Genomic DNA, 15216 nt, shown 5'->3' with positions numbered 1-15216 from the left:
AACACAAACAAGCCTTCAACAAAACGCCGCCAGACACTGCATTTAATTCTGGTTCTTAACATCAAGGCAGCATTGAAAGAGCCTGTGGTTAGCACACACATCCCTGACGAGACAACGCTGCCAGCTGCTATTGGCACGAGGAGAATGCTTATTCATAGTGGTACAAGAGTGAGAGTAGAACACTTGCTCAGAAACTCAAACATTACCACACATTGATTCAAGGATTTATTAAGTCTTACATGCAAAACATACTGCTAATTGCATTAGCAAAAGATCAATGTAAAAACTTCACAATTTTGCAACTTTATTTTTAAGTTTTGCTTTAGTGGTTGAAAGGGTGTAGTTCAACATTGTATTCCTGCCAGTGTTTAGGAGGTACAGAACATTATTAGCACTAATTTACAGAACCTCACAGACCCAAGTTACCATTACTCAATCTATGATGCACATGTACATGTAGGTGACATAAAGAACACTTGTCTGCATTAGTAATGTTACAGTGTGGGATATCTGGCAAATAGTGATATTTGAGAAGATTCATAGTTTATAGAGGTCTAAAATATAAAAATTACTAAAACTTGTAAAGCTGCTTCACATGATTTTTACACCTAGTTAGTAGACTAAAAGCTCCTCAGAAAGCATATAACTTACTGGGTCAGAAGTAACACAAAAATAAGGATATGCTTGAACATTCTAATCTACAAAACAAAATTCTATCATGAGAAAGGTTTTAAAATGCAAGTTATATTGCTCAGTAAGAAGAAAATCTACAAGAAAAGCATTTACTAGGCAACAGTTGTGGGAATGACTGGTTTAAAGTTGTAACTAAATGAATGCCCTACTTGAAATTCAAAAGGAATTTACCTATGAACATCAACCTCTCTTCCACTACTGCAGGTGTGGGAAAGCATTCACTGATTTTTAGCCTGTAATAAAAGTCAATTCAGTTTGAACTACTTTGACAGTGTAGTGTAAATTGATCTGTGCAGTGTCAAAATACTGTCTGGCACTATCATCTGATCCAACCCAATGTTTCACTTACACAATACAATGCTGTCAAAAGGAGTAGATACACTTCAGTAAGAATAGTTATTTATTTATTTTTTAAATCACAGCAACAATAACTAGATTGCAACCAAGCCCTTACCAATGATAAAGCATTTTACACGGTGACTTAAGGTTGTCAGTCATTGTCAATGATTTAGGTTTGATATACAATGCTAGGCAATGACTTCAGGTTGAGAAAACATTTAATAAAACACATTAGACTGCAGTGTTTTGCTAATTATACTGTACTGTTACTTACTGTGAAAAACTAGAAAGTGTTTTTGCATTTCCTAACACAAATTAGAGTCATCTTCAAGAAGAATCTTTAAAAAACAGTTTAGTGCTTAGTGTTCTTAGCACAACAATGCAACTTAGTTCAGCAGATAGTTTGGCAACACTTAATTAATTGAGCAAGAATAGGATTTTAAAAATAAGGCTTTACATAGGTTTGTCTTTTTAGGATTTTGCTTTTAGTAGAATGAAAAGTAACTTTCATACTTTAAACAAAATGAAACCATGAAATTGTTGATTGGTTCAAAAAATTTATGGAAGAGAACTAATTTATAACAGAAAAGCTTGGCATTGAATGTGAATGCTCCATTGTGAGCAAAGCACACAGGGTTCGGGCGGGGGGGGAGGGCAGCTTTACAGCAGCAGACATTTTCTCTTCCTCTTCTTTACAGGAGGGGGGCAGAGAACTGCTCGAATAGCTTCATCGAACACTGTCTTGAGGCCTCGCTGTGTAAGTGCTGAGCATTCTAGGTATTTCACTGCACCTACGGAAAGCAAAAAAGCCTGCAATTACATAGCCGTTTCCTGCAATTAGAGAGCACCACTATCAGCTAACCCCACAGCAAAAAACAGGCATCCGTTTTAATTAAGCTACAACATCTTCCACAAACAGAATTTCGATCAAGTCAATAGTAACACGGTTTCAGTCATACCAATCTCTTTTGCCATGGCAAGGCCCTGTGGGTAGGTGATGGGAGTCAGCTTCTTCTCCTTCAGTTTTTCAATAGTGTCTTTATCATCTCGGAGGTCAAGTTTGGTACCCACTAAAATGATGGGGGTGTTGGGGCAATGGTGCCGCACCTCAGGATACCACTGCAAAAAGGAACACACAGTATTCGTGGGCAGGTTTCCACGAGGCTCTTGAACGTTACTAATTAAGGGCTCACAGCAGGAAGATGCATCAGGCAAAGCAGTAAAGGGGGGGATGGAGGCTCCATTAAGGCTGTATTAAATAAGAGCATACAATTGTAAAACATTGGTGTTTTGTTTTGTTTTTTAAACTAAGCCACAAGTATTCCCACATACTTTAAAAGTTTACCTTATTAAAGGCTATGCTTATTTTGACATTCTGAAAACCCTGATCTGCATTTCGCCCACCCATGGAGGTCACCTCTTAAGAGGTGAGGACACGGCCATGTGCTGGAAGTCTCCACAGTGCCCTATGGATCAGCTGTCCATGGGCATGAAGGAGTGCAACAGTAGCAGCATAGGTACTTGAATGCTGGCTGACTTGAGAAATATATGGTATCAGCATGATTTTTATGTGTAATTTAAAGAAATGTATTGAAAAAAATGCATTAAAAGGAGATTTCCTGATAGTGACCATAAGAGTTTACAGCCAAGGAGAGCGTAACTATGTTTGTCCTATCATTGCATCAAGGAGTGATTTGTACTTTAGGTGCTGCAGGTGCCCTGAACTTCCAGAACTTTCTGGCCTTAAAGTTAGGCAAATAGATTTCTACCTTCTGGCAAACAGTGGGAATTGTGGTCTGAGAAGTCACCTAACATTTTCCTGAAGCTGCTGTAAAACAAACACTACACTGAACCCTTAGAAATAAAAGGACAATACTTACCTTCGCACGGACATTTTCAAAGGAAGCAGGACTCACAAGGGAAAAGCAGATTAAGAACACATCCTACAAAACAAGTGTTAGAAGTCAGCCCAGCAGAGCTACCATTACAACAACGCCTGTCACTGTAAAAAGGCCAATCTCACCAGCATCCGTATCACACCGTACCACATCATACTTGCAAGAGGCAAGGTTGATGATACAATTGAACATGACAATTAATTAGAGCTAGTTTTCCCAGTGGGAAATCCATTCCCAAGCAGCTACAAGCAAAGGCAAAGTGGGGGGAAAAAAAAGTAGATTGTAATCACATTCATAATCAGCTATTGCAGTGGCCAGCAACTAAATTCTAATGTAGCTGGGTTGGCAGCTTTCTTCCCCTGTCTTTTTTTTTAATCCCTCACTGACATTCAGGAAAAAAAAAACCCTCCAAAAACAAGCAAAAAGAACACTTCATGTTCTTGACAAAGATGGCAAGTAATGAAGAGTCACTGGGCTTCTAAACTAGGTTTGGATGTTCTTTGCAGATCTCTAAGTGATTAAAGTCTTAAAACAGGTAACATTAGCAAAGGATATCACAAAGTGTTACTTTATACCAGCTTCTGAAATAAAATTATACTATTCCTAAAGTAATCTTAAATTGCAAAGGAAAAGTATACAATACAGAATAAAAGACATAACAAAAACTACTATGTAAAATATTCTTCCTTTTCAGTAACACTTCTTATATCCTGTAAGCCAGTTTCTACTGTTGTTACTTTTAATGTCAGAATTGGATGAATCTTGTACAACTGTTACTGCTACTGAATGTCTGTTCAAAAAGACTTTGGAATTTCTCTATAACCAAATTAAGATTGAGAACGGTATTAAAAACTCCAAGCATCACACTAGGTCCCTTCTTCCCTAAATTACGGGACAGTACGAAGAAAACAGAATCCCAGAGCAGCTGGGGCTGGCAGGGACCCCCAGAGATCATCTGGTCCAAGCCCTGCTCCAGCAGGGTCACCTAGAGCAGGCTGCCGGGGACCATGGCCAGCCGGGTTTGAGCATCTCCAAGGATGGAGCCTCTACAACCTCCCCGGGGGCAACCTGTTCCAGTGGTCAGCCGCCAGCACAGTAAAGAAGTTTTTTCTTATGTTCAGATGAAATTTCCTGTGTCAAAAAGCAGGTGTTTTTAGGGATCTTGTACCTCTTGCCTTTCAATTGAAAGATAAAGGAAGATTATTATAAATAAGAGATCAGGTGAAAACACTCCGTAGTGAATGTGTTTACAGTAACTGCTGTGAAGTCTGCATTTCAGAAAACAGTACACTTCATACTCTGAATGATTCTAGGCTGTAGTGTCATATAACCACAAGATGAATTTTCTACATCCGATGAGCTGAAGACTGTAATCTTGCCGTATTACCCAAAACTCAGTAAATGCATCTCAGACAACCCCAGCTTCCCCCAACCTACCTCTTTATCCGTACTTATTCCAGTAACAAGTGTGTTAAAGAATCAGGCATTTCAGAGTGTTAGTTGATTGTGCTGCATTTCAAGGCATTTGGTTAGGTCAGCATCTGACATCTGCACTGCTAAGCACTTGCAACCCAGTTGTTCATGCATCACCCCAACAAGTCTCCGTAGCAGCATCCCAGAAGAAGAAAGACAAACAGTATCAAATACTGTGATACTATGGCCACTACTTCTCTTTTCCAATTCTGCAAGTTCGTGGTGATTGAAATTCTGCACGTTACGCAGATTCTTTCCTTTGCTGACTCCAGAGATCAAAGATTTGGTGTGACCATGAGCAATTATTTGAAGACTTCAGCTGTCTTGCACACTATCAATCTTAGTAAATAAGAGGAAAAGCTATTTTTTAATGCAAGAAAAGCTTTAGTTTTAAAGCAACTCATTTAAAGAGATGCAATAACATACTTCTCAAATATAACAATTATATAGTTCCAAGAAAAGTCGTTTAAAAAAATAGGGGCCAATTTATCACTATCATAAGCAAGACAAGATAACAGAACTTGGAACTGAAGTTTATTGAAAGTTTTACATACGGCAATAGGTTGATCTGTCAGACTGGAAGATATAGTCTTACCATTGGTTCCTCCAACCTAATAACAGTATGAGATAAAGTTACTCCTAGGATGGATTTAAGGGAAAACATTCTCTCAGTCAGCAATCTGTGCTCACAAATATTCACAATATGGCTTTTCTTCTGAAGAGAGACGCCGCCCTGTGATTCAGGGCAACCAGCTACCTGCATCCAGAAGAGACCACAGACATTCCCATCCCATAAAGCTAAAACATGTCTGTCTGCATTGCCAGAGGTGACTCACAAGAGCAAACCCCCCCATGAAGAGCATCCTTTCTTTTTTTTTGTCTCCTGAAGAAACAAGGTTATCCACCTTTCTGTTCCAACTTCTCCCCTGCCCCCAGATTTTTTGAAATACTGGGTGACTTCAAATAGATTTGAGAGAAGGTTTGAAACTCCTGTAAATTTTGATTAAAAAATAAATAAGGAAAAAGATACAAACTGATGCCCCTGCTACAACAAAGTCTTCACTATGAAGATAACAGCTTTTGAACTGCTGGCTGATCAAGATATGCAAGGGGCCAAGTAACCAGCAACACCTGCCCGCATCTCGCCCAGCTGGTAGTTCAGGGCAGGTACAGGGAAACAGCAGGCCCCCAGAGCGTGCAAGGGGCAAGTTTCAAGTAGCACAGGGAAAGCAGGGGGAGGCTGAACACTCCTGAAAGTCAGGTGCCCTTAGCTCCACTGTTCTTTCTCTGCCTTTTTGGGGGGGGGGGCGAAGGAGGAGTGCCTTTATTATTTTATGATAATTTTATGATGAATTTCACAAGTTTAAGACCTGAACACTGTGTCGTGGGAAGCTCACGACTCACCACCTAGCTTTCATTTTCAACTTCTGCTGTAAAAAAAACAGAATCTGAATGACTGCTAAGTAAAGAGTTTGAAATACTTTTTGGAAAATCTTTTCCGTACAAGCATATACAACTAAACAAAGTATGTTTAGCTAGATATTACATTCTCTTCCAGTCTGTTAGAAAGTCGCATTATTTTAATCAAACTGAAGACATTCTGTCCCGCTAACACAGGAGAGGAACGACATTCTCCCTTACAATTCCACTTTTTCCTCACTCTTGAACGATCTTTTAATGTATCTTTTTCTACCCTGTGACACTTTTTTGAAGAACATTATGATGTTAAACAAACCTAAATTCTTCCTAAGTATCCTCTAAATATTAATTACATAAAAGCTGCAGGTGGCTACTGTTTCTTTTTTTAAGACAGGCAGATTATTCCCAGCATTTTTACTAGCCCTGTCTAGGACCAGCAAGGCTGTATACATCTTGGGTCTTGTAACTGAGGGGAAAGCCTAATGGTAGAAATTAATGAGCACTTAACTAACAAGAAGAGTGAATTAAGACCAGTTTCCTAAAAAAGCATTAGATGGGATTCACATTATTCAAGAGAGCAATTATACTGTAGAATAACTGGAGCAATTCTGCATTTTACATTATTAGCATGGAATATATATATTTGGCAGATTACAACAATAGTAATCAATGCCACAAAAGCTGCAGGTTGTCACCTTTCTCTATTTAAAGGACAATTCTGCCAGATAAAAGAACCTAGCTCTAAAGAATACTTGACAAAGTCTCTTTAGAAAACTAGTCTCTATAAAGATTAACTAAGTTATAGTGGAAGTTGCACCAGAAAGAAGAGAGCAAATTACTTCAGTGTCTTCCTTCCTATAGGAGGAAGGATGCAGCACGCAGTCAGGACTTAACCAGCTGCAAGCATGGAAGCCAGAAGTACATTTGTATTCATGTTATAACACAAACTACAAGTAATAAGATAGCCACAGGCTTAAGTACATTTGAAAGCTACAACGCAGCCTCTGTCAACACCAATATTTTCCTTTAAACTGCCTCTTTCACATTTAATACATCTTAAAGCCAGAGACTAAATGGAATCAAGTGCTTAGCAGTGACAGTGTCAGGTTGCAGCCAAACATCACGCCTAAAAACAAAAACAAATCCTGGCTTTGGCCAACATTCTAACCTTAAAATCAATGGATTTGCTGATGAGATTATTCACCAAGTTTGTTTATTTTTAAGTCAAGTATTCTAGTTAATTCTGAGGCTGCAACCACAAAAGCCAGCGTGTGTCATTGTACACAAATACACAAGGATGAAAATTTTAACATTGGTACATTGCAGCTGCAGTATTTGGGACAGAGGAAGGCACTTTGCAAATGGTCACTGTTACTATTAAACTGAACTCTACGTGCAGGAGTGTTAGTTTTATCAGTGTTCAAAAAGAAACAATTTGTACATTAGACAAAGCTGTGCACATTTTCTCAAATTTCACACTGTGGTTCTTACTGTTTGCGGATAGGATAGCGGACGTAGTCTGTCATAGTCCTCTTGTCCAGCTGTATCCCACAAACCCAGATTGACTGGTTTTCCATCAACCATTACATTAGCAGAGTAGTTGTCAAAACTAAAAAATAAGAAATAAAGTTAGCTGCATTTGCGTGCAGTGAAGCAGGAAGCACAAGGACCTTTTCTACAGAGTCCTAATTGGGAAGACTACAAAGGAAAAGGTTCTTTACTCCACCCTCCTGCTCCCCGGAAAACATGATTCTTCTGTACTTATCGAGTCTGGTATTGAGTATTAGAAGGAAAAAACATACGAGACAGACTTGGCCCAGCCTGAGCTGAAGTCATCTTTTTAATTGCTCTTTTGACAGAAATGTTGTTAATGCCAATAAGTATAGGAAAACAGGAGATTCATTTAACAAGTGCTTTCCAGTCTTACTGGGACATTCATCAGCAAGTTAACCTGTCTCAGCATTTTGTAAGATTTAGAATAGAAGATTCATGAGCAACAACCAAGGAGTCTAAAAGACAACAGACAATAAATATCAATAACTTAATAAGCCTGCTAATCAAAAAAACCCACCCCCCAAAACCCCTTTCATGAAACATTAAAGTTACTAGCAAGGGGTCAGTAAAGACATGATTTTTATCTCATCACTACTGTGAGGGCAAAAGCTTTAATGATCTGTTAAGGTTAAACTAAGTTGAGAGAAGTTATCTTTGCATTCTATAAGGCAAAAAAAAAAGAAAAAAGGGTTCTAAGAAAAAAAGAAAAAGGAGTAATTAAGACAAGACCTTGGAAGAATAACTAAAGTCATCTGAAAATCTCATTAAAATGTATTTTGTTAACTGAAAACTCATCAATACTTACTGAGAGCAAATTAGGTAAATATTTTATAGGGACATCTCAAAAAGGCAGAGAAGCTGCTTGTGTACAAAGTGTTGTTGGGGTTTTTGGGGTGTTTTTTTGTTTTTTGGGGGTTTTTTTTGGACAATTAGGCCCTCAAAAGGGAAACGCATTAATACTGGCATTGACAAACCCTTAAATGCTTAGATGTAAGCAAATGGGAAGTACCAAAATAAATTAGTCCCCCACAGCCAAGGCTGAAGAGCTCTGGAGCTATGGCTGGCTTAGCACAGGATTGGCAGTAACAGAAAAAGTGGAAGGAAGAATTAAAAAAAGTTTTATTTCTCTAGTTACATAAATTAACTATTTCTGACTGAATATAATGATTTACAGGGTGTTCAGCCTTGGAACTGCTTACTATAAGTGATATTTAAGATAGAAATAACATGCCATTTTAAAAGACAATGGCAACTGATAGACTCAACTAGGACTTGCAGGCAGAGCAGAGGCAAAACTGATCTAGCATGAGCAAATAACACTGGTATGACTATGCTAAACAATAAAAGACCCAAATGTTTCTCACTAAATACACCTAGATACTCGGTTAAGCCTTTAAGATGAAATTGAGGAGTGCTTGCAGCCAGCTCAAACAGTACAAATGAGGAATCCGAATGGCAGTAAGCATGCAGAAGTTGACGTAAATGAGTTCTTAAGATTTTATAAGTACTTACACAGTGGGTATATATTCTCCAGGGAATGCATTGGTTGTGTAACTGATGAGTAGGCATGTTTTACCTACAGCACTGTAAAAAGAGGAAGTTAACATGTAAAAAGCATGTAAAAACATGTAAAAACCTTGAATAATTAGAAATAATATCCCTTTTAAGGAAGACGACCTATTATACCCAGCTATCTAAGGAACAATTTGGGATGTCACTAGTCATTATTGCGCAAGAAAAGAGCTAATAAACTGTATTCTTAAGATCACTGGAAATGAAAACATACCTAATGTAAACATCCCTTAATCATGCAAGAGTGGTAAATTATCAAATTTTGTTAGCCTTTAGCTAAAAAAAACCCTACTAACATCTGCTAGTCATGTGACTGAAGACTGCTACTGCTGCAACTCCCCAAAATAAATAAAAAAATCCAGACACCCTTTACACAACTCCAATATTATTTTCTATAAAACATTATACAACAATGAAGTTTGAAAAGGATAATTTCCCAACACATGATCACTTTCAAGTATCTGAAAGAAATACAAACAACAATCTTCACAATACTTATTAATAATGTAAAATTACACTCTGTATGCATTCTTCAGCAATTCAGACACTTCAAAACGATTTATAGATAAGTTATACTTTAATACTGAAGAAAGGATTTGGAGCTCTAAGCTCTTCCCCACAGATCTAACTCTAAACAGCCTCAGATAACTGGGGGCAGGACAAGGTTCGGGTCCGGGTTTCTTTCCAAACTCTGGCAGCCAGCTCTCTCCTCCTCCTCCCTCTTCCCCACATCTTATCTAGAGTTAAACATTAAATTAAAGAAATAATTGACCCTCTGTTACAGTTTTAATTAAAGGGTGGGAATGCTTGAGATTGTACTGCATTTCTTTTTTAAGACAGACTCTGCAAAGAGCGTTTCTGACACTGCAGACTGGTTCCCCGGCTGGTTTCTCGTTTGAGGAACATAATCCTCTAACAGCGTAAGAGATTCCAGACGATGACTTCGAGCAGTTCCTCAAAGAGGATAATCCCCAACTGCATTATAGTTTTCCCTGATTACTCTTCTCAAACAGCCAAACGCCTATGCAATGAAAACTGTATTTTCTTGCAGATGTTTTTTTATTACAACTATTTGTTCAAAACTAGTCAGAAGTAGCTTTCAACCTTAATATACTTGGCCATACACACTTGCCATTAGTGTCAGGCTTGACTCATGAACCTTCTGAACTTGCTTTTTCAGAAGCAGAAGTAATTTCATGAAAGTTTTAGCATAGAACTACAGCTAATATATAAAAAACACAAGAACTGAATTTTAATGCTAAAAATATCCTTTTATCCTTCAGCTTTTGCAGAAGAAAAATCTCACAGAAATGAGCTTCAGTCAAGGCTTGCTTTGGAAACATGTGGACTGCCACTTTATCTAGCAGGGATCATCTTCAATAAGTTATTTAAAATTATTTAACACCCACCACTAACCAGCCAGCCTTATCTAGTGACTCACACTTTAAGGCAGGTTGAGTAAATTCGGAGCTTTGTCACAACCAGAAATCACTGCGTGTGCTGTAACTCAACCTGTAACAAGTCTCTCCATTAAACTTGAAGCAGTTCAATACTGTATTAGCCTGAGGAGTTACTTGATAGCAACATTTGATAACGCTACCTTGAATGTTTGAGCTATGAAATAGAAGATGCTTTAGTGTGTGAAATAATCCATCCAGGATTTCATCCCACATCCTCATTTTTAAATCCTAATTTTGTGGGTTTGATTTGACATGAGCATAACATTCTATCTGCTGCAGCTCTCTCTGATCACACCATACCGTCTTCCTCACTATTTTTCACACCTACTTCTAAAGAAACAAGATCCCAGTCTCTTGCAGTCTGAGATTTTTTTTTTCCTTTCACAGTATATTCTTTTGTGCCAAGTTACAACAAAAAAATTATGGCATTTAGAGACTGTACTTATCAAGTATGGAATTAAACATTTTTCTGTAGTAACAGGTTTGGGATATATTTGTATGCAGAAGCAGAATAGGAATTTACCATTCAGTAACCTCTGTGGGAAAACTGGGGGAGCAGTATCACGACACAGCTAAGCTGATTTAACAGCTGTCAGAAGGCGACGTCCCACCATGTCTTGGGCTAGCACCCATGCGACTCCGTAACAAGCCAGAACAAGGAGTTAAAACTATTCAGTCCCCTCCTCTGCCAATAAAGTTAACTTGTCGGTTCAGCTCCCTGGGCCATCTCATCAGTTGGATCACTTTGAATGTGTTGTTAAATTGCAGCCGTAACACCAGAAGGCAGGCTACGCTAGGCTGCCTTATAAAAGACTAAGGTAAAAACCGCCCAAGTACCAAGAGGAGCAAAGGCCCGGTTCTTCGGGAGCCCTCCAGAGGCTCCGAGGCCGAGTGTTCCCATGCTTCCAGAACCTGGCTGGTCGGAGCCTTCATTTTCCAGTTAAGTTCATTACAGATAACTTAAGCATCTAACAAATCTGTGCTAAACTAATATTTTGAGCAGCGGATCAAGAACTTCTTTACACTCATGCTCCCTTGCTCACCTTGCACTGAACCTGGTGAGTCTGCTCTGGTTAATCAAAACAGTCCAGGAAGGAGGGGGTGAAAGCTTTCATTGCGTCAAAGTGCCTGGAGTGCAGTGCTGCAGCACCGACCAGGCAGTCACTAAAACAAGAAAAAACACGCCCAACCACCCTGTTTCAGACTTGTTCCATTCTAGGTTTCCTGCTTTCCTTGCCTTTTGGCTCACTGCCCTATGAATCAGATCTGTATGGTCACCAGTCTTAAAAATGAACATTAACACCTACCTTTACAAAGGAGATCCTCCAAGTACTTTATTAACTTTTTTTTTTTTTTTTTTTTTACAGTATCTAGCTTCTGTATTAAAGCAACTCCCTGAGGATTCTGATTGTTTGGCAAAGTATAAATCCCTGTATATAAAGGCTGGAGACTGAGAAACTAAAATATCACCAACCCAGAATTAGTCATAACAAAATTTCTAGCAACTACTTAATCATAGCTCTGTCCACCCACTATTACATCAAATGAAACTAGCAACATTCGACTGTGATTAAAATATGGCCTATGGAAATCTGCCATGTTTTAACTACTTAGCAATAAGTGAAGATCTTATAAAAGACAGCAGTGAGTCCCTGGTTGTTTCCTGGTACCAACCAGGAATTGATCTATTTGTAAAATCACAAATGTATTAATTCCTGAAACAAAACATGTCATCTCTTTCCTGGCCTTACACTAATAAGTTTTAGGAAGTTTCCCACTGCGTTAGAGCTGTGGAGGCAGTGTTAAGGGACATGCAGTAAAAGAGCTGTCAGAGGATCTGCCCCAGTATTTCTGCCATCATAAAGGCTCTGGAGCTGCACAGATGGTTGAGAGGTTCCTGCTACGCCACAGCTGAAAACTGCTTGTGAGAATGGAGCTCCAGTTTGCAGCCATGGTAATGGAGGCCAGCCAGAGTACTTGCTTTTTCAATTCCTTATATGTTGATATCTGCAAACAGGTGGCAGCCTTCACAGAAAGCTTTATGTCATTTCTTTCTTTCTCTGATCCACATGAATTACCTGCCTGGAAACACGGTGTATAGCCCAGGTCTTCACTCAGACTTTAAACACTGGGTGAGACTTCTTTAGTACGCTCATCAGATCAAGAGTTAAGTGTTTTTGCTCTGGTGGTTTTAGTTACATACCCTTCCAGATAGGCTATTTTACTCATTGTGAGACTCCTCTCCCAAATATGCCATTCAGTATCTACAATACCACGTTTTCTATCTTGGAAAGCATAATAAGAGTTGTTTCCAAATTTCAAGTCACTGCACTCTCTACAAATTGCATTGGAGAGATCTCAAGTGTTCGGCATCTTACACAAATACTGCACTACGCTCAACAACAAGCCTGTTATTCTCCCCCTATTCTTGGGGAGCTATCAAATCAAATACAGCATGGCTTTAGCAGACAAGGCCGCAAATTAAGTAAAATTCCAAACACGGACCATTTCTGTGGCATCTAGTTATCATTTCTGCAATGTGCAAGACTTCCCCTAACATTACAGGGGATCACTTGAGATTCCATACCACTAAACAGCTGCTTCTTTAAAGTCTGCAGCTTTTGCTTTCATTCTAAAAATAACTTCCACCAATGTTTTTTTTCCCAAGTCTCAACCAACAGCAATTCTTGTAGAGTTATTCAAGTGGAGGGCTACCCACATGTCCTGCACAATCTTACTTCTCTGTAGCAAGGAGTCAAAGCAACAGCTGCCAGCTATTTCTCCCCAAACAAACCTCACAGTGAAGAGGCAAACTAGGGCAAAATATGATAGCACAACCAGCACATATGCCATGCTTTTCTAGCCAAACTAGATGCCTAAACTGATACTGGCCAAAGCCCTAAAAGCAAACACGAGATACTTACCAGAAACAGCCTGTTTACAATTTCAAAAAAAAAGTCACACAGGTACTTCTATAGCCTTGTTTATTTTGTTCCTAGTAGATCTTTGTAAAACAGTACTTAAGTTTTATATTATGTAAGCAATCTTTAACTTGTATTGTTTTACAGAAACGCTAAAGCTTTAGCCTTATCTAAACCAAACATTACACATTTTCTAGAATACCTGTAAAGCTTGAACTTCTGAAGCAGCAGCACAGGGAAACAAATGATTAAATATAAAAAGCTCAATGGAGGACCATAAAAAGCTACTAAAAATAAGCAATGATATCTCAGTAGGTTCTTGAAAGAGATTTGTTTCTAACCAAGAAAGGAGGAAAAATTAGAATGATTGCATTTTATTCACACACATGTACAAAACTGAGGTAGAATTACATCATTTTCATTCCCAAGACAAAGAGCAATAAGTAAGTTTGGAAGTGGGATGGTATTTACAAAGCAAGTGATGAGACAGTTTGTCTATCCCAAGTTCTCAAATCTAATAGAGGAAGTAGACAAACTTTTTACCCACCCAAGCATGATGCATTGCATTTATTTACAGTATTCTGTCACAGACAATATCGTTCATTTGAATTAAAATTTTTTTTGATGTAATAGAAAAATAAATTAGTTATTTTTAAAAATCAGTGTAAACCAAGAAAACAATCCACAGTTATTATATCTAGTATCAGTGAATTACATTACTACAAGAAGTCATAATTTGTCAGGATATCACTTTCATGTCCTCATTGCTCAACATCTTACACAGTAAGAAAAGCCAAAATGAACCTGTTAAGCTGAGTAAATTTATCTTTCAGTCATAGTCTTTTTAGGGATTCTACATCTTAAAGTAACTTAAAGATTAAGCCACCACATTAAATTACACAGGCAGTGGCAAGACCATTTAGCTACACTTACACTTCTCTGTCATCTATACAAGTTTGCTGTGATACCAACTATGCTCAGACTACACTGGGATTTTTGTTTCTACTAAGGAAAAAAAAAATCCTCAAACTGCATAAGACAAGTCTTGTTTCCCAGCTGGCCTATGATGCTCCCCTGAGCTCTGACATCGAGCAAGAAAAAGAATGCCTCTGAGTTGATGGGAATAGCTTGGTGGGGGATATTCAAAAGCAGCAAACACACAAACTCTTTCTCCACCACAATTTCAGCATTCTTTACATTGAAATCCAGCAGCTAAACTCAAACTTAATCTGATTGTAAAAAGCATTCTCAAGTTGTTTTAGTCATAAGTAATACCATATTCAGACTGCTATAAGCATAACATGTCTGAATGCTATAGGTGTTACAAGTCTTTACAGACAAGTTAGTTATTTGTATTGCAATCGCTTCATCTGCCTCCTTTAGACAGGAGCCTTACAGGCCTAGATGTATATGTGCAAAACACCAGTCTCTGCCCACAAACATTTATGATCTGCTTGGAGTTTAGCACATTTCACTCAGTCTTATTACAAGAATCAGATCTCAAAAAACAAGCTACAAACAGCAATAAGAAAGTTTGTCCGGTGTTACTTGCAGAAAAGACATTTCAAATCAGTATTGGCTTTCCCATCTCATTAAGAGCCTGGTGAAATAACTCCCAGCACGCTAGGACTGCCCGGGTGCGCCCAATGGTGCGCGAAACACCAGGCAGGAGGACGCGGAGCCGGGAGAAGCGGCCCCCCGCCCCAGCGCGGAGGCGAGGCGCGCAGCCCCGCGCACCGCGGCGCACGCACAGAGCGCCGCTGTCAGCCCAGCACCCGCTCCCCGAGCGCCTTCGCCCGCGCTCGGGTGCGGAGGCAGCGCTGCAGGCACCCGCGCCTGCTGCGCCCCCGCGGAAGCCTCCCCCTGCCTCTGCCGCGCCCCCTCCCC

General features: G+C 39.1%; 1 protein-coding gene across 1 annotated transcript in view; it reads right to left on the bottom strand.

Annotated features, from left to right (window-relative positions):
• Positions 1–212: 212 nt before the first annotated feature.
• The window catches only part of RAC1 (Rac family small GTPase 1), a 15530-nt gene continuing 526 nt past the window's right edge, over positions 213–15216 (bottom strand). The window contains exons 2-6 of the mRNA XM_026083012.1: positions 8889–8960; positions 7314–7431; positions 2913–2975; positions 1992–2151; positions 213–1823 (exon numbers count right to left, since the gene is read on the bottom strand). Coding sequence (XP_025938797.1) covers positions 1693–1823; positions 1992–2151; positions 2913–2975; positions 7314–7431; positions 8889–8960 — 544 coding nt within the window. The 3' untranslated portion in view covers positions 213–1692. The remainder of the gene's footprint in view (positions 1824–1991; positions 2152–2912; positions 2976–7313; positions 7432–8888; positions 8961–15216) is intronic.

This window comes from Apteryx rowi, unplaced genomic scaffold (assembly GCF_003343035.1).
Source record: "Apteryx rowi isolate R43461 unplaced genomic scaffold, aptRow1 scaffold_6, whole genome shotgun sequence".
Taxonomy (NCBI): Eukaryota; Metazoa; Chordata; class Aves; order Apterygiformes; family Apterygidae; genus Apteryx; species Apteryx rowi.
This window is presented reverse-complemented; position numbering and strand designations above follow the sequence as displayed.